The sequence below is a fragment of the Mus musculus genome, chromosome 9 (assembly GCF_000001635.26).
Source record: "Mus musculus strain C57BL/6J chromosome 9, GRCm38.p6 C57BL/6J".
NCBI classification, from domain to species: domain Eukaryota; kingdom Metazoa; phylum Chordata; class Mammalia; order Rodentia; family Muridae; genus Mus; species Mus musculus.
This window is the reverse complement of record NC_000075.6, coordinates 65,292,841-65,312,218: the sequence shown is the minus strand read 5'-3', so window position 1 is coordinate 65,312,218 and position 19,378 is coordinate 65,292,841. Positions and strand designations below refer to the sequence as shown.

At 41.9% G+C, this 19,378-nt stretch overlaps 1 protein-coding gene and 1 pseudogene across 4 annotated transcripts in view; one reads left to right on the top strand and one right to left on the bottom strand.

The window, feature by feature from the left end:
• The window catches only part of Clpx (caseinolytic mitochondrial matrix peptidase chaperone subunit), a 36,408-nt gene extending 18,440 nt beyond the window's left edge, over positions 1-17,968 (bottom strand). The window contains exons 1-6 of one of the 4 annotated variants that reach the window (XR_379423.3): positions 17,654-17,968; positions 12,155-12,318; positions 10,254-10,371; positions 3,597-3,751; positions 1,908-2,067; positions 80-121 (exon numbers count right to left, since the gene is read on the bottom strand). Coding sequence is in view for 2 of the 4 variants with exons in the window: in NM_011802.3 (NP_035932.2) it covers positions 80-121; positions 1,908-2,067; positions 3,597-3,751; positions 10,254-10,371; positions 12,155-12,318; positions 17,654-17,732 (718 nt within the window). In the remaining 2 variants the exon portion in view is untranslated. The remainder of the gene's footprint in view (positions 1-79; positions 122-1,907; positions 2,068-3,596; positions 3,752-10,253; positions 10,372-12,154; positions 12,319-17,653) is intronic. The other 3 variants (NM_011802.3, XR_003947922.1, NM_001044389.2) reach the window with 3 other exon arrangements.
• Gm16218 lies at positions 14,302-17,435 on the top strand (annotated as a pseudogene).
• Positions 17,969-19,378: the final 1,410 nt, after the last annotated feature.

Below are 19,378 nucleotides of genomic sequence, written 5' to 3'. Positions count from 1 at the left end.
CGAGCAGATCACCTCCCACTGAGCTGCACCACTGAGGCCTCAGAACAGAGTACAGCCAGGGCCTGAGGGAGGGACTTACTTGTAAATCTGTACTCATCCTCCCGTCTTCTTATTTCTAACTCTAAGAAAGGAGATAAAAAGGGCAATATGAAATATTATATATGTGTTTAGTTTGGGACAGCAAGAATGAATTTTTACTTCCTGCCTTCCTCCAAATTCATTTAAAGGATGTATTCAGTTTTCCATTTTTTATGTTATGAAACAATTTCTATACAACATCCTTTCTATGTTAAAAAACCTGAAGCCTGTAATGGGATCTGATGCCCCCTTCTGGTGCGTCTGAAGACAGCTACAGTGTACTCACATACATGAAATGGATAGATAGATAGATAAATAAATAAATAAATAAATAAATAAATATTAAAAAAAAACAAAAACAAAAACAAAAAAAAACTGAAACCAAGCTTAATGATGGTTGCCCAGGTACTCATAGTCACATAGTAAAATTTAAAATAATTCTCTATTAAAACTGTTGTCTATTTTAAAGAATAATAAACTATGCATCATGAATTGAAGTTCTTCATACTATAAATGTGGAACTTTTTGCTCTTCTAGCATCTCCTACGATTTAGATATTAATGACTGATATAAAAGAACTAGAAAATAGTTGCTGAATGACAAGATTGTGCGCTTTGGAGCTTATAAAACTGAAGGTCCTATGACCACCATTAGGTATGACTTCCACTTTCTAAAAATAAGGTCAACTCATATTACCACATAACTCCCTTACAAAAAGCTCAACAGTTGAACATGTCTTCATTAAAGCAGTTATGTTTTTATAGTAGCTACTTAAAAGCATTAGCAGAAGTTTCTCAAATTGTATGATAATGACTAAAAGAACCTAAAATGTTGGATTTTAGATCTAGATCAGAAATCAGGGCTCCCTGGAAAATAAAATAAAAACCTAAATATTTATATTTTAATTGTATTATAATTTATATTTAAAAACAAATTCTATTGCTATACTTTATTGTCTACAGTAAATTGACATTGTGTAGTACAATGAAATATTAGAATCTCAGATTAATAGGAAAAAATACTGAAAATTACTTACAAATTTGCCCTTAACCTCATATTCTGTAGCTGCATCCAATCCCCCTGCCAAAAAATGCTAAAAATGCTCTTAAGTTATCACCTCTGACTTAGGCAAATCAAATTCTGTATCCTGAACCCAAAAGACAAAAACTAGAGTTGTCCAGAGCACTGCAGTGATCTGTCCACAGTAATCAAGCCTTCAAAGCCACTCAACCTCTCCTCCAGCAGCCTTCAAGGTCTTGTTGGCTCTGTGATGCTCCTTATCAAAGGCAAAGGCAAGCGGTGAGGGCCAAGCAGGGCTGCCACAGCTGAGCTTCTCACACGCTTCCTAAAGAGATCTTCAAGAAACACACTTTATGGGGCTGTGAGATGGCTCCGCGGTTAAGAGCACTGACAGCTCTTCTGGAGGTCCTGAGTTCAAATCCCAGCAACCACATGGTGGCTCACAACCATCTGTAACAAGACCTGATGCCCTCTTTTGGTGTCTGAAGAAAGCTACAGTGTACTTACATATAATAAATAAAATAAATCCTTTTTAACAAAAAAAAAAACCCACATTTTACTTTGTGACTCCCAAGTTTTAAGAAACAATACTTACCTTAACAAAAGTTAATGTACTTTGACATTTTTCATTCTCACCTACTTAATAACAACAACAAAAAAAAGCTACTGGTAAGGCACCAAAATAATTTCATAATCTACTGTGAGATAATTTAAATATTGTACTTTGGTAAGAAGATTTTCAAATAAGAGCTACACATAAAGATTAGGCATAGTAATCTGCATTGTGGTCAATTACCAAGGACACTAACCTCTAGGTGTTAGTGATGTCTGCTTCTCAGCCTCTGCTTGCTGTCTCAGATTAGCTGGAATATTATTATATATTCTCTTATAATGATTATACACGGCAACTGAAAGCACTTTCTTAGCAAACGACTGGCCAACAACATACTTGTCGAGGTAGTTATAAATCTGAAAAGTGATTAGGCATTAACAATTTACTACGAGCCATCATAAAAACAAACACATTTCGAAACTATAAGTTAAACAAAATTTCTTAGAGTGTCAAATTTGAAAAAAAAAAAGTTCCCATTAAAAATGAAGTGTCTGGGGCTGGAGAGATGGCTCAGTGGTTAAGAGTGCTTGCACTCCTGCAGGATTAGAGTTTAGTTCCCAGCACCCATAGCTCAGCACTGTTTCTAATTCCACCTCCAGGGAATTTGACACCCTCTTCTGGCCTGGGCAGGCACCCACCCCCTAAAACACACACAGATACAGACACATGCACACCCACACCTACACATAAAAGAGAGAGAAAGAAAGAAATCTTTTTAGAAAGTTATTCATTTACCCAAGCAGCAACTTAAAATTTCATTCTTTCCTTTTTGTAGGGGAGGGCAGTGCCCGGGATCAAACCCAGGGCTTGATTGTTGCTTTCAGTGTTCTGCGCTGGAACCACACCCTCAACTCACTTTTGTTACTAAGATTAGAGCTGTTTCACACTTCATACTACCAACTGTTTGGAACCAGCATCAATTTCTTGGGTTTGTATAAAGAAGGAGCTGCACGTGGTGCCACATGCTTCTAATTCTACTATGTGGGAGGTAGAGGCAGGAGGATCAAGTTCAAGGCCAGCCTGAGTGAGATAGTAACACCCAGTCTCTGTAATAAACACACACACACACACACACACACACACACACACACACACACACACACACGAAGAAGCTATTAATATTGATAAATTCCTAAGAAGTTAAATCACTTATGTATTTTCTAGAACTTTGATCCAATGTCCAAAAATCTTCACAAATTAGCAAAGATATAAAACTTACTATTAAATTATTTTACATGACCATTTCTTTAGCCTTATAGTTTTGTTTTGTTTTTTTTCAGATCTTACTCAGTCCTCACATTTTCTATCTCAGCAATACTAAATTTGCTCCAATAGGCATGGAGTCAGACACACACGGAATACCCTGAACACAGAGGACAAGAATCCAAGTGTGCAGACTACCAGTACATGCCAGGACAGAGTACACCGGCCAAGAAGTACTGGCTTCTGGGCTCTCAAAAATACATGGTGTTGATGGTGTTGTCAGAGGAACCAGTCATTCCTTCTCAAGACCAAATCCCACTATCTGAAACGTGTACAAAGAGTTCATACCATCAGAGCCATGGCAGCACACATAGAGCAGACCTAGAAGTTGTCTTCTGATCCCCACACACATACCAAGAGCATGTGTATGTGCATATTCACTTCACACACACACACACACAAAAATTAAATTAAATTAAAAATTAAAAACATATAACGCGCGTATTTGGAAAATGTAACAGTAGCATATGCCCACACTACCAGCACTTTAAAGGTGAGGGCTGGAGGATCCGGAGTTCATCTGGAACTACTTGGAGAGTTCAAGGTTACCCCAGGCTACTCAGACATGGGTCTCAGGAAGGGTGGCAATGGAATGTCTGCAGGAGAGAAGGCTTCTTTCTACCTTTTTGGGGGGCGGAGGTGGCTTCTGCTGGAATGCCAACTTCACAGCCTCTGCAGCGGACTCGGGTTCCTTAATTATGCTTTTCTTTGAGTCTGCTTCCGACAGCACCACAAAAAAATGATGACATTTTTCACACTTAACAAAACGCGTGGAAGCTGAAAAAGAGGTCCAAAGAGGAAAACTTTACAAATCATTTCAATAGTGTTCATCTTAAAACTCACTGTAGGGCTGGGGATGTGACTTTTTGCCCACTGAATGTGGCAGTACATGGCTGTAATCTCGACCCTTGTAAGGCTGAGGTAGAAAGAAAAAAAATTCAAGGTCATACTGAGCATAGTCACAGGCCAGCATAAGCCAGAAAGTAAGACCTTGTACTAAAAACAAAAACAAGCAGGGGGAAAAAAACCAACAGAAAAACTGGGCCAGTGAGATGGTCAATAGGTCAAGGTATGTGCTTCTAAGCCCAGCTCAATCCTGGAATCCACATGGCAGGAGAGATTGCACTTCCAAAAACTATTCTCTGATCTCTACACATGCACACATATAAATAAATGTATAAAAAGCAGTTAAAACATTTTATTAATTTCCACTAGATTCTTTTCCTGACCTAATATTCATTAAGAGACCTGGTTGTAATCCAGTTTCCATTTACTATATATATATTTTTTTTTTAAATATTTATTTATTGTTAGATGGAAGTACACTGTAGCTGTCTTCAGACACACCAGAAGAGGGCATCAGATCCTATTACGGATGGATGTGAGCCACCATGTGGTTGCTAGGATTTGAACCCAGGACCTTCACAAGAGCAGTCAGTGCTCTTAACCACTGAGCCATCTCTCCAGCCCCTAAAGATAATTTTAAACCTAGTTTGAGAATACAGACAAATCATCTACTTTACTGAAATACCTGAATGAACTGTGACAAAGCTATGAGTAGATTTTCTATTATTTTTATGAAAACGTTCAGTACTGAAAGTGATTTTAATTGCTAAAATGTAAGAGATACATCCCTCCATAACCGCTGGGCAGTGGTGGCACACGCCTTTAATCCCAGCACTTGGGAGGCAGAGGCAGGAGGATTTCTGAGTTCGAGGCCAGCCTGGTCTACAGAGTGAGTTCCATGCAGTCAGGGCTACACAGAGAAACCCTGTCTCGAAAAAAAAACAAAAAACAAACAAACAAACAAAAGAATGCTTACTGCTCCAGGAAATGACCTAAATTCCAGTTGCAGCAGCTACATGGCAGTTCACAGCAGTCTATAACCAAATCCCCAGGGAATCTAAGACTCTCTTCTACTTTCCTGTATACAATTGTCACACATAAGCCCAAGCAGACACACATACATATACAATTTTAAAAAATCTAGCCTTAAGCATAATTTTTAAAGGGTATCTCAATGCCAGGTGGAGGGTTACCTCCCACTATGAATTGGTCAGGGAGAGCCCAGAAAACCCCAAAATAACACATGCCATTGCCAGTGTTCTTGGATAACCACGAAAACGAGAGGATAACACTGTAACACTTGAAAACACAGCACACTGGGTTGCAGGACATAGAGAAATCAAGCTGGGACTAACATGAAATCTTCCTCCCTACTGGCTAGCTTTCATAGTGCCAAAAGGTGCTATGTAGGCCACTGGGGTACTCATCACCCTGGCCAAACTGCAAGCTACAATACTGATCTGCTGCCAGGGAACATGTAGCCGCTGGTGCAACAGTGGCTCAAAGGTGATGGTAATAATAACCAACCTCTTCCGAACTTGACTAAGCCTGTTTCACAGGAAGGAACTCATGCCAGGTCTCTAAACTAGGTCAGAACCCCAGGACTTGAGAGGTCAAAGGGCCTTGGGGTAGGAGAGGTAGAACTTGCTACTTCTGTCTGGTTAAATGGACATGCTGTCAAACTGTTTTCTAACTATGTTTATAGATAGATGACTGCTGTCCTCAACCTTCACAGGGAAGTGCTTCTTTGCGGTGGTCAGCAGTTAATGTCAAAGTGCTAAGAACAAAGGCCTAGTGAGTGTTCAGCACTAAGTGAGACACATCAATCCTTTCCAGCCCCCAAACAAGGATGGAATAAAGGGGCAGAGAGAACCAGAAGACGGGGAAGAGTCTTGTCTTTAGAACATGACACAGCTACCACTGTACTTATGAATCCACTACAACTTTAGTTACCTGTACAATATAGAGCCAACAAGATCAGTCAACATTTCCAAAGACTAACTGGCTAGGTTAATCCCAGCACTTGGCAGGCAGATGCACAAGCTCGCTTTATTACTGTTTTGATAGAATATCTTTTTAAAAGTATTTTTTTAAGATTCATTTTACGTTTTGAGAATAATTTTTAAAAATTATTTTATGTGGATGGGTATTTGGCCTGCATGTTTGTCTGTGCATTACATGTGTGCAGTCCTCACAGAGCCTTTAGAGGGCATTGGATCTCCCAGAACTCAATGTTACAGACATCTGTGAGCCCTCCCTCATGTAGGTGCTGAGAAATAGAATCTGGATGACTCTAGGGAAACAGTGGCTTCCAGACCCAACAGGACGGATGCACAGTGACTCAGAGGCAGTGTGGCGGCACGGACAGGGCCTGTGCAGGTTTAACCAGAAAGGTAAGAGGGTAAGTAGGCACGGGTTAAGAAGCTGTCTGTAACTGACTGGTACCCGCTGGGAAAGGAGAGCCAGTTTTCTCCCACCCAAGAGAAGTTGACAACCACAAAACAAACTCAACAGGGTTTTTGTGGCCTTTTCTTTTGTTTTGCTTTGGCATTATTTTGTCTTTTTTTTTTTTTAAGATTTATTTATTTAGCCAGGTATGGTTTTAGCCAGGTATGGATATTTAGCCAGATATCGAAAAAAAAAGATTTATTTATTTTATGTATATGAGTACACTATAGCTGTACAGATGGTTGTGAGCCATCATGTGGTTGCTGGGAATTGAACTCAGGACCTCTGCTAGCTCCAGCCCTAAGATTTAAGTACACTGTAGCTGTCTTCAGACACTCCAGTAAAGAGCATCAGATCTCATTACAGATGGTTGTGAGCCACCATGTGGTTGCTGGGAATTGAATTTAGGACCTTCAGAAGAAGAGTCAGTGCTCTTAACCACTGAGCCATCTCTCCAGCCCAATATATTTGTTTCTTGATTTTTTTGTTTGTTTGTTTGTTTTCTTTTTGGTTTGTTTGTTTTTTCAAGAAAGGGTTTCTCTGTGTAGTCCTGACTGTCCTGGAACTCACTTTGTAGACCAGGCTGGCCTCGAACTCAGAAATCCACCTGCCTCTGCCTCCCAAGTGTTGTTATTAAAGGTGCACACCACCACTGCCTGGCGATTTTTTTTTTAAGAACTTTAAAAATGTTTTGTGGGTAGAAAGATAGGAAGAATCTGAGAGGAACTGGGGAAGGGGAACAAACTGGAGAGCCGGCTCAATGAACAGGAGAGCATAATTTCTTATAGTGGAACTGACACTGCTCACACAACCCATGTCAGGAGGGCTCACAACCACCGTAACTCCAACTCTAGGAGATCCAACGCCTGTGTCCTCTGTGGGTACTTGTTCTCAGGCATCACCCACACAGAGATACATATACACCTAAACATTGTTAAGATAAAATGCTAATAGCTAAGAGCAATGCCTGCTCTTCTAGAGGACCCAGGTTCCATTCTCCAGCACCCACATGTCTTTAACTCGAGTTCTGGGGCATCCAATGCCCTCTTCAGGGTTTTGTGGGGACTGCACACAGATAAACATGCAGGCAAAATAATCCATACACAAAGTAATTTTTAAAAATTATTCTCAAAATATAAAATGAACCTTCAAAAAAACTTTAAAAAGATATTCTATGAAAACAATAAAGCATACTCACATGAATGAGCACACGTAAGCACACATTTTGGATGATCTAGGAGCAAACTTAAAATGACAAGAGGACTGACTTATGCATGCTTTTTATTACTAATCACTTACGCCAAAAGAAAAAAATTCAAGCCATCAAATTCAAAAATTAACACAGGTTCAAATATGTAACCACCATTTCCCATTGAAGAGTGAACAGTGAGCGTCTTTATTCTCTAATGAGGTACAAGTTCACAGCTGTTATTGATGGTCAACAGGGCAAGGATTAAAGGGCAGAGACGCCTCTCGTCTAGTTCAGGCTGTGTGACAGGAAAAGCTGGCTTGAAAACAGAAGACCAAAATATTTCTCTAAGGAAATTAGGTCAAAGGGAAAGAGATTAAACACCACCATGTCTCATCTGTACTTGATACTGAAGGGCAGCTTAAATTTAACTTGAATACTGGATTTGTAATAAGAGTTTGATGAAGCAGGTTTGGTATATACTCAAATTCAATGACTCAGTTTTATTTATTGAAATACTATAGAGGTGACATGAATTTATAAGGCATAATTTTTAATTCTTAAAAATACCCTAAAGTGGGCCACACACTTCCATGGACTGAAGGCCTGGGTGGAGCAAAAGGGGGAAAAGTGGGCCAGTGAGGTGACCCAGAGGGTAGAAGTGCTGCTGCCAAGACTGATGGCCGGAGTTTGATTCCCATCCCCTCCACCCCCTGTGTGTGTGTGTGTGTGTGTGTGTGTGTGTGTGTGTGTGTGTGAGAGAGAGAGAGAGAGAGAGAGAGAGAGATTAATGTAATGTAATGAAAACTTTTATGAGAGAAGGAGAGAGAGAGTCAGTAGGCTGCCGGCGCTCCCTTTCTGTTTCTAGGCCATGAAATGATCGGTTCTTTTCCACATTCCCATTGGCATCGTGTTCTTGTCCAAGTACACAAGGCCAAGTAATGTTCTGAAACTATGAGCCAAAATAAATACTTCCTCTTTTTAAGTTGTTCTGTCAGCACTGTGTCACAGAAACAAGGACAGTACCTGACACAAATGCAGCCTACAATAGCTGCAAAAGGCCACATGGTCCACAAACCCTGAAATAGTTACTGTTTGGCTTTTTCCAGCAAATGTTTGCAGACTCCTGCTATACTGTTTTTAAGAGAACTGTTAAGACATGGATCTAGTACCTAGAATACATATGGAGCTCTTCAATACTAGATACCTCATTTAGAAATGAAGGAAGCCTTCAAATAGTCATCTAGCCACAGGACACTCAGGAATGGCCAAATGACATTATATATAGGTTACTGGCAAGACACAAATTAAAACTCAATGCTTTTACAGAGGGGGTGACAGAGAATTTTACTTCATCATGTCTGATTTGTCTAGAATATGTTCAGGTCTACCTACCACCGTCATTTCATACGGTGATCCAAATTACAATGTATTCTAACTGGTTCTTTCTTTCACCCGGTAAACCCATGCAGAACACCTCTTATAGTCAAACTGTCCAGTAGAGTTACTTTAAAATTATTTTATGAGCAGGGCTGGTGATGGATGCATACCTTTAGTCCCAGCACTCAAATGGCAAAAGCAGGCAGAGCTGTGTGTTTGAGGCCAGCCTGGGCTACATAGTAAGTTCCAGGACAATAGGAGCTATGTAGACTCTGTCTCAAAAAAGGCTTCCCAAAGCTATAAAAATGTAACTAAAGTACTGACATTAAAATGTACAGTGAGGCAGGACTGTAATCCTTGTACTTAGGAGGATGAGACCGTGGAGCTCAAGGGCAGTTGGGTATACAGCAAGATTCTCTCAAAGCTTGGGGAAAGAAAGGAAGGGGGGGCAAAGAAAAGAAAAAAAGAGGAATAAAGGAATGGGGTGGGAGGGAAAAAGAAAAACAAAGAAAGAAACCTTCTGACAGAGGCACAGAAAGGCTGACGCGTGGTACAGTGCAGTTTCCCTTGATTATAATTAGCTCTAAAGCACGTAGGCAATGAGTCATTTGATGTAATGCACTTTGCTCTTACAGTTCAGAGCACTATCAGAAGCAGCCTGAACCATTGATAATCACCAAACACTTTCTAAAATTGAGAGTTCTCCTTTCTGGTACATCAGGCCCCAGAAATTACCTTAATACATAAATGACTGATCTTCCTGGCTTATGAGCTACTTAACAAAGTTGTGATGGTTTGTATATGCTTGGCCCAGGGAGTGGCACTATTAGGTGTGGCCTTGTTGGACTAGGTGTGTCACTGCGGGTGTGAGCTTTAAGACCATCATCCTAGCTGCCTGGAAGCCAGTATTCTGCTAGCAGCCTTCAAATGAAGATGTAGAAAACTCTTAGCTCTGCTTGTACCATGCCTGCCTAGATGCTGCCATGCTCCCACCTTGATGATAATGGACTGAATTTCTGAACCTGTAAGGAGCCACAGATAAATGTTGTCCTTTATAAGACTTGCCTTGGTCATGGTGTCTGCTCATAGCAATAAAACCCTAACCAAGACAAAAGCTTTTGAAAGATGTAGCAATATAGTATAAATAAGTCTTAGATTTTCTAAAAACCAGTGAATACACTCAGAAAAACTCACAAAATCCAAATCTGAAACGGAATATATTTAAGCAAATAAAGCAAATATTTTCTTTCTTCCTCTCAGAATGCAAAGTGCTACCAGTCCTAGGAATTTTTAGTGTTTTTAGAACATTTAGAGAATCACAATGTCCGGGCAAAAATAATTCTGGTTTATATAATGTACGATTTCTATACATTCAATGGCCTATAGCAAAAGAGGAAAGAAAATCAAAATACTTACACACAAAGGTCTCCACGTGTGTACACAAATCACCACATTTAGGACAGCGAAGCTGGTTTCCACCTTTCCCAGAATTCCCAGAGCCTGATTTCTTACTGCTTCCTTCAGTCACTGATTTCTAATGTTCATTTAGGAGAAAAAGATAGAAAGTCATTTGTTCCATGGAGTTTAGCTGTAAACAACAAGTTGTATTAATCTTAAATTTTTACAATTTTGGACTAGAGAGATGGCTCAGTGGTTAAGAGAACTAAGTTTAAATCCCAGCAACCACATGGTGGCTCACAACCATCTGTAATGGGATCAGATGCTCTCTTCTGGTGTGTCTGAGGACAGTGACAGTGTCCTCAGTGGCATAAATACATATATAAATCTTAAAAATTTTTTTTTTACAATTTCCATGCTGGAAATAATAGTATGGTTTGTATCTATAGCCACTGGTGTTATAAGATCTACCATAAAAATCAGTCCTAGTTACTATGTATTTATCTAAAGCCATTTTTTAAAAATATATTTTAAAAAATATATAATGTATGGTGTATATACACACAGACAAATATTTCTTTGGTGTTTCGAGAGGGTTTCATTGTGTAGCCCTAGCTATCCTGGAACATACTTTGTAGACTAAGGTGGCCTCGAAATCACAGAGATCCACCTACCCCTGCTTCCCAAGTGCTGGAACTAAAGGTGTGCACCACCACTGTCCAGCTAAGGATTCTCATTTTCAATGAGATTTTAAAAAGTTACTTATAGGAATAATCCAGGCTGGTGGTTCATACCTATGATCTCAATGCTCAAAAGGTTGGATCAGGAGACTTACCAAATATTTGAACTCACTCTATAGACCAGGCTGGCTTTGAGCTCACAGAGAGCCATCTACCTCTTCCTCCCAACGGCTAGGATTGAAGATGTGCACACCACCACCCAGCTAAAATCTTTATTTTAAAATTTTATGTGTATTGGCTTTTTTGTCTGAACACCACATATGTGTGCATCAGATCCCTGGGAATGGAGTTATAGATAGTTGTGAGCTGTCATGTGGATGCTGGGAATTGAAGTTCAATCCATCCATCCATCCATCCCTTCTCCTTCCTTCCTTCCTTCCTTCCTTCCTTCCTTTCTTTTTTGGTTTTTTGGGACAAGAGTTTCACTCACTCTGTGGTTCTAAGCTGGCCTCAAACTTTAAAAGATCCACCTGCCTCTATGTCCCAAGTGCTGTGATTAAAGGCGTGCACCACCATCACCACAACCAGCAGCCATTTCTTAAACACTTGTAGCAGTTAGATTTGTGTATGAAAATGGAATTCCTCACTCCATCCTACTAATCATGCCACTATTTAATGATAGTTGATGCTTAGGATATTAGCACTTTACTCTCTGCTTGCTGAGTACAGTGAGTAGGGCTGGAGAGATGGCTCAGTGGTTAAGAGCACTGACTGCTCTTCCAGAGGTTCTGAGTTCAAATCCCAGCAACCACATGGTGGCTCACAACCATCTGTAATGGAATCTGACGCCCTCTTCTGGTGTGTCTGAAGACAGCTACAGTGAACTTACAGTACTTACATATAATAAATAAATAATTTTTTTAAAGTACAATGAGTATATAAGTATAACACAAATTAAGCACTGAATAAGCTGGGCATGGTGGGCACTCAGGAGGCTAAAGTAAGCGGATCCCGTTCTAGTGCTGCCTAGGTTACACAGCAAGTTGCAGGGCAGCCTAAGTCACAAAAAAACTGCCTCAAAAAATCAAAACTAACCAACAAAATATAAAATAAGATCAACTCAGACTCTTCAAATCATTTTATGTAACTCATATTTCCTACAGAACACATTTAAACTAACAGACTACAGAACACTATTATTATATTAGCTCTTATAGATGCCAATAAGACAAAAATAACCTTATTTCCATCTCCGGAGCCATCCTTGTTTGCCCCGTCTTTTGAGGCAAAGTATGCTGGTGTTTCTGAAAAGGTTCTAAGAGGAGCTCTGCGCAGAGCCTGAGCGTCCAAGGTCGTCCCCAGTCTTCCTAACACTGGCACATGGATTCGCCCACACGAAATACCTGCAGGGAGAAGGAAGTCTGTTAGTTTTCATGCCCATGCTGGCATGTCTCAATAAATTCCCAGCAGGCTCAGTGGTTAAGAACACTGGCTGTTCTCCCACAGGACCTGTGTTGGAGTCCTAGCAACCACAGTTCCAAGAGTTCCGATAACCTCTTCTACTCTCTGCAAGCACTAGGCACATACATGGCACACATACATTCAGTCAAGAATATTTACCCACATAAAATGAAATCTTAAAATGAACAAAGTCCTGGTAAATAAAGGTTGAACACAAAAAGGTTGAAACATGCTAGCTTTCCCAGAAAAGCTACACACCAAGAGAAAAAGTTTTGGGTTTTTTTTTTTGGTTTTTCGAGACAGGGTTTCTCTGTGTAGCCCTGGCTGTCCTGGAACTTACTCTGTAGACCAGGCTGGCTCAGAAATCCGCCTACCTCTGCCTCTAAACCCATAATAAGCACACATCACAGATACATACAAATTATAATAATTAAAAAATATTTAATATGTATTTAATATTACTGGAGTATACATTTTAAGTGGTGCATACTTTTAATCCCAGTCTTTGACACAGTTCAAGGCCAGCTTGGGCTGCTTTTAATACCTTGTCTCAAAGAAACACAAAATAACACACACACACACACAGAAACACACATATACACAGGAGTTCCCTGATCCTGGCAAGGCCAAGGTGCCACATGCCTGTAGCTTGTAATTCTAGCACTCAGGAAACCAGGCAGGAGAATTCGTAGCTTGAGATTAGCCTGGGCTATACAATGAGAAAAAAAAAGCAGGCTAGAATCCTGCACAGGTTTGTAATCCTAGAGTCCTCAGGTGTCGCAAGAGGATCAGCCCAAGGTCATACTCAGATACATATTGTGTCTGAAGTCAGCCTGGCTATATTAAGACTGTTCCAAATAACTAAAAACAAGGCTAGAGAGCAATGGCTCCGTGAATTAGAGGACTTGCTCCTCTTCCAGAAGATCAAAGTACAGTTCCTAACTGTCTGTAACTCCAGGAGCTCTAACACCCTCCTTCTAGCTGAGGCACCTCATTCACTCACACAGACACAGATGACAGACATATATACATTCACACACACACACACACACAAACAGTGAGGGGGGGTGGATATTTCAAAAAGAAAGGGAGAAAAAAAAATACCTCAGGAGTTAAGAGTACTAACTTACTAACTTTGGGTTCAAAGCTAAGAATCATTTGTAACTTCAGTTCCAGGGGATCCGAAACTTCAGGTCATCAAAGATACTGCATACATATGATGCAGACATACATGAAAGCAAAATATTCAAAGTAAATAAATAAAAATCTTTAAAAAAAAAAATAGACAAAAGGGCTGGAGAGATGGCTCAGCAGGTTAAGAGCACTGGCTGTTCTTCCAGAGGTCCCGAATTCAATTCCCAGCAACCACATGGTGGCTCACAACCATCTGTATGTAAGAGGATCCAATGCCCTCTTCTGGTGTGTCTGAAGAGACCACCAGTGTACTCACATACATAAAATAAATAAATCTTTTTAAAAAACAAAACAAACAAACAATAAAAACAACAACAACAACAAAAACTAAAATGATAGCATATGCTGGCATTCTCCACATTTGGGAGATAGAGGCAGATCAACTCAAGTTTATCTTCTGCTATGCTGAGAAGAGAAGCAAATGCCAGGTCCTCATCAGGCCTTGTTCTAAAGTCATCATTCAGTTCCTAACAGTGATGGTGAAGCACGGCTATACCTGACCACTATACCTGACTACCTTTTCCTTTTCATTTATCATTACTGTGTATCTATGCGTGATGTGTATGTGGGGGTGCATATGCTATGGTGTGGATGTGGAGGTCAGAGGACAACTCTGTGCAGTCCTCCTGACTTTAGCTCAGTTTCAGGGAACAAACTAAGATTGAACAAAGGAGGTGAATGGCCTTTGATTAAAAATTCTGTTTTTCTTGCGATCTTCCCTCGCTATCACCATGGAGCAAATGAATGTTCTGGCAGATGCTCTCCAGAGCATCATCAACGCTGAGAAGAGAGGCAAACACCAGGTCCTCATCAGGCCAAGTTCTAAAGTCATCATTCGGTTCCTAACAGTGATGGTGAAGCACAGCTATACCAGTGAATTTGAGGTCATTGATGATCACAGAGCTGGGAAGATGGCTGTGAACCTCACAGGAAGGTTCAACAAGTGTGGAGTTATAAGCCCTAGATTTGATGTCCAACTCAAAGACCTGGAGAGATGGCAGAGCAAACTGCTCCCATCACGGCAGTTTGGTTTCATTGTGCTGACAACCTCTGTTGGAATCATGGACCATGAAGAGGCAAGATGAAAACATGCAAGAGGGCCTGGCGTGGTGGCGCATGCCTTTAATGTGAAAATGTGTGATTCTGACTGGTGACAAAGTCACAGACACTTGAAAGACTGTTATGACTTATGGTCTACTTTGATAATTAAAGAAAATGCCATTTTCTAGCTAAAGATTAGTGGAAATAAGGTTTAAGAAACCTGAATCCTACCTATTGACCCCTGAAGGACCTGTGAACTTCAGGTGAAAAAACCCTGAAAGCTAGGGAGATATCTCTGTACATTTTGCAACACTGTTTGGCAGTAATGATAAATGCCAGTTAAAAGTTAAACCATCAGCCGGGCAATGGTGGCGCACACCTTTAATCCCAGCACTGGGGAGGCAGAGGCAGGTGGATTTCTGAGTTCCAGGACAGCCATGTCTACAGAGTGAGTTCCAGGACAGCCAGGGCTACACAGAAAAACTGTCTCAAAAAACAAAAACAAAAAACAAAAAAAAGTTAAACTATCTATGGACATGTCATACAGATAAAGCCTTTTGAGTTTCAGAGCAGCTGCCTTCTAAAATAATAAAATAATGAACATTTAAGGCTGTTAGGAAGTAGAAGAAAGTTGGGCCTGGTGACTCAGAACTGAGTCCCAGCTGCTGTGATGGCTGAGGCAGGAGAATGGCAAGTTCAAGACCTGCAAGGGTTACAAAGAGAACTTGGTGAAGCATTGTCTCAAAACAAAATATTCTTAAAGGACCAAGCACCTGCCTAGCATGTGTAAGGCCCTTGGTTCAATGTCCCACTATGGCAAAAACAGAAATATAAAGAGTGGTCCACAGCTGATGCAGGAGGACCACGAGTTTGACAGCAACTCAAATACACAGTGAGTTCCAGGAAAGCATCAGCTACATAGTGAAACAATGATGTAATTTACTTTTTAAATTTTATAAACTGTGTATGGGTGTTTTATCTGCATGTATATCTGTTACCACATGTGTGCCTATGAAGGCCAGAAGGTGTTAAGATCCCTAGAAGTGTAAAGATGGTGTGAGTTACCATACAGGTACTGCGAATTGCACTTAGGTTCTCTGGAAGAGCAGTCAGTTCTCTTTGGAGCAGTATCTCCAGTCACAACTTATTCAGCTTTTAATATATATATGTATATATATTATATATAACATATTTAAATGATTTTTTTTCTTTTGGGTGATAAGCTCTCACTTTATAGCACAGACTGGCTTAAATACCATGGCAACCCTCCAAAGTGTGGAGGTTATTAGCATGAGCCAACACCATACCTAACTTTTTGTTTTCTGAGACAGGTTTTCATGTCATCCAGACTAATGTGAACTCTCTATGCAGCTGATGTTGGCCTTGAGTCCCAGATCCTACCTGGATTCTTCATTTTGAACTAAGGATCTACAAAACTTTACAAATAATCTAGCTTGGCAGTGGTGGCGCACGCCTTTAGTCCCAGCACTTGGGAGGCAGAGGCCAGCCTGGTCTACAGAGTGAGTTCCAGGACAGCCAGGGCTACACAGAGAAACCCTGCCTTGAAACAAACAAACAAACAAACAAAAAGTCTGTCTGTCCGCTCTTTACTACTTACAGGACTCTATCTCTCTTTCTACCTTATAGGCCCAGGGTTGAAGTCAGGTTGTCAGACTGGGCAGCAAATACTTTTATTTGCTGAGCTATCTTTCTAACCCATTTGTCAAGTCCATTTAAAAAATATATACATCAGCTGGGCGTGGTGGCACAGGCCTTTAATCTGAATCCAAGGCCAAGACTGGTGTACAGAGTTCCAGAGACCTGGCTTGCCCCTGCCTAAAGACTGCCGGAACTAAAGTCATGTGCTATAACCTCCGGGCTGAAGCTAGAATTCTTTGACTAAATCTTATCAAGAACTCCTCCTGTCTAAAACACGTACCCTTTTTAATGCTGTTGTCAACCAAATTTAAACATGATGAATTTAATACCCCTAGTACCAAACTGTAATACCTTAAGCCCTCAACGAATGTAGGTCAAACAATACATTAAAATTATGTTTCTTTCCAGTGTTTACAAATCAAACCTCTGGAACTGGGACACCTACTTGAGGTGTGGCAATGTTTTAAGACTAAATCTTACACTTACGTGTCAATACTAAATGCTTCCGCCTATGTTACTCCATTTCATGTGTATTATAAACTGCCAATTATACAGTTAGTAGACAATGATGATTTTAGAATTAGTCAAAAAAAAAAAAAAAAGGAAAACTGCTTTTATTGATCCAAGGATCGTCATGAAAAGACATCTGTAAGTTCAGAGCCTAACAAGACCTAGCCTTACAATCTGATATGCATAGACTTGTGGGAAAGAAAAACGGGTTTCATTCCCGGAATCTCTTGGCAGGTGTGCACTCTGTCACAGGTCCTGATGAATAGAGAAGCAAAGTAAACAAGAGCCACTCCACTCTTAGAGGCTGATCCCAGCTGTCAAGCTGGGGAAGCGGGCGAATGACTGTTGCTAAATTTAAGTATTTCAGGAATTCCAGCGGTCGTTTTCGCCCCACCTCCCCGCTGCTTTCTTGGGACCCCAAGTTTCCCAAATATCTTGGGACCCCAAGTTTCCCAAATATCTGGAAGGCCAGCGAGCTGTGTTTACGTCTTGTCGTCCCCGAGACCGCACAATGTCAGTGACACCCTTGCGCTGCCGGTCCAGGCGACTAGCCCGACAACCGGGCACAGACTCCCCAAAAGTGACAGGCCCCAAGAAGGGCTGCACGGGGGACACTTTTAACGAGTGTTGCGTCGCACTCGGTTGTTCTCCCTGAGTTGAGGCGAGATGGCCTCATTCCAGCCCCCAAACTCCGAAGGCCCGAGAGCTCACAGGCCAGCGATAGCCCACCGGGTTTCCTTCCAATCCGACAGCCAGGTACTCCAGAGGCTCGTAGCGCCTCGCAGCCTTCAAGCCCTCCTCTCCCCCCGGGATCCCCACAGGTTCACTCGCCGAGAGCCCAGAGCGGGCACCGGCTCGGGACTACTTCGTTACCTCTCTGCGCGGAGGTGAGCGAAGTGGTGAGAAGCCGGGCGGCCGCAGCGCCGCAGGTACAAGCGCCGCAACTGGACATCTCCGCGGGGCCTAGGCCAGGGCTTCGCGCCCTGAGGATCGAGGGGGCTCAGCGACCCGATCGTGTCGCGCGAGTGTTCCGCTGACTGGCTCCGCTCCCTTCCGTCGGTTCTATGCTGGCGCAGCGTTTTCCCCACCAGGCAGCCAGGCCTGGACGATCCCAGCGTCCCACCGCCTTCTACTCACCGGAGTAGGCTCCTCCCCTCCTCCCCTCCCTCCCTACTCTCCCCCATTCCCCGCCCACCCCGGCCGGGGAGCGTGCGCGCGCTTGCGTCCTAGACCCAGGAGGAGGCGTGAGTTTACGCTGCGCATGCGTGGAGACTAACGTGATTCCAGAGAATGGGGCGGTAACCTGGGCACCAATGAGCGCGCTACGGCAAGCGGCGAACCCAAAATTTTGCGGTCGCCTAATTTCTCGGGAAGTCTCTTTATTCGGATGTTAAAAAGTTTTAGACCCAAAGAGACACGCGCCGTGTCGGGAGTTGACCCTACGCTTCTTAGGAGCAGGGGAAATAAAAGCGCAAAAAGGTGAGGATCTTTTTTAAGTGATCCGAAAACTAAGAATGTAATTCAGTGGTAAAGACCATAATCCCACATAATAATTATAAACAGACAGTAACTACCAGGCGCTTGCACTTCGGCAAGTTCCTTCCTTCATGGACTCTATATCCTGGCTTCCTTTATGTTCGCTGTTTCGTTTCATTTGCAGCATGGAAATGGTCTCCTAATCCCACTCCCACTCCGAGCAACAAGCTGGATAGAGCTAGCTTTCCTTGCTCTTTCAAGCTTTGTGATGATAAAGTTTTCAGTCGGGGCTAGTTGCCTGTGTGGATTTTTGTTTTGGTTTTCTGAGCGAGGGTTTGTCTGTGTAACCTTGGCTGTCCAAGAACTCCCTCTGTAGACCAGGCTGACCTCGAATTTAAGAGTACTGCCTCTAACACCATATGGGTTTTATTTGGGTTTGGTTTGGAATTTATGCCAGAGTAATTATATATATATCATCAACTCTAGCCGCCAAATTGCTAGGTGGCCTGGAACTTGTTCTGTAGCTGAAAATGGCTCTGAACATCTGATGCCTGTGCTCCCACCTCTAGATGAGACTACCGAGTTGTACCACACCCTGCTGGAACCTTTAGACAGAAACTGTGAGGAAAGAGAATTAAGCCAGGATCAACACCAGTTCACTTACATTAACCAGCGTCAATCTCCAGCCAGAAAAGTGACTTCCAGTTCCCCGGGTCTAGCTCACAGAAGGGGAATTCCAGGTGGTTCATACTACTACAGGGTTCTTTCTTAGAGAGCTGACTCGTGGTAACACCTCATGGTAAAGTTTCAGAGATGAAAGAGAATTCTTGTCTTTCTTCACTAAGACCCACTCCTTCTTCAGCTGCATCCAGGAATACAGTTGTGAGGAGAGACTCAAGTCCTCTCAGTATGTTGCTTTCCAACTGTGTTCTTAGACTCTCTCAGAAGCTCTCCCTCCATGGATGCTGTGAGCAAACCAAGAGGGCTGTCTCTGGCTTCTCCCGCCCAAAAAGAGAAGTTATGGGTTTTTTTGTTTTTGTTTTTTCGAGACAGGGTTTCTCTGTGTAGCCCTGGCTGTCCTAGAACTCACTCTGTAGACCAGGCTGGCCTCGAACTCAGAAA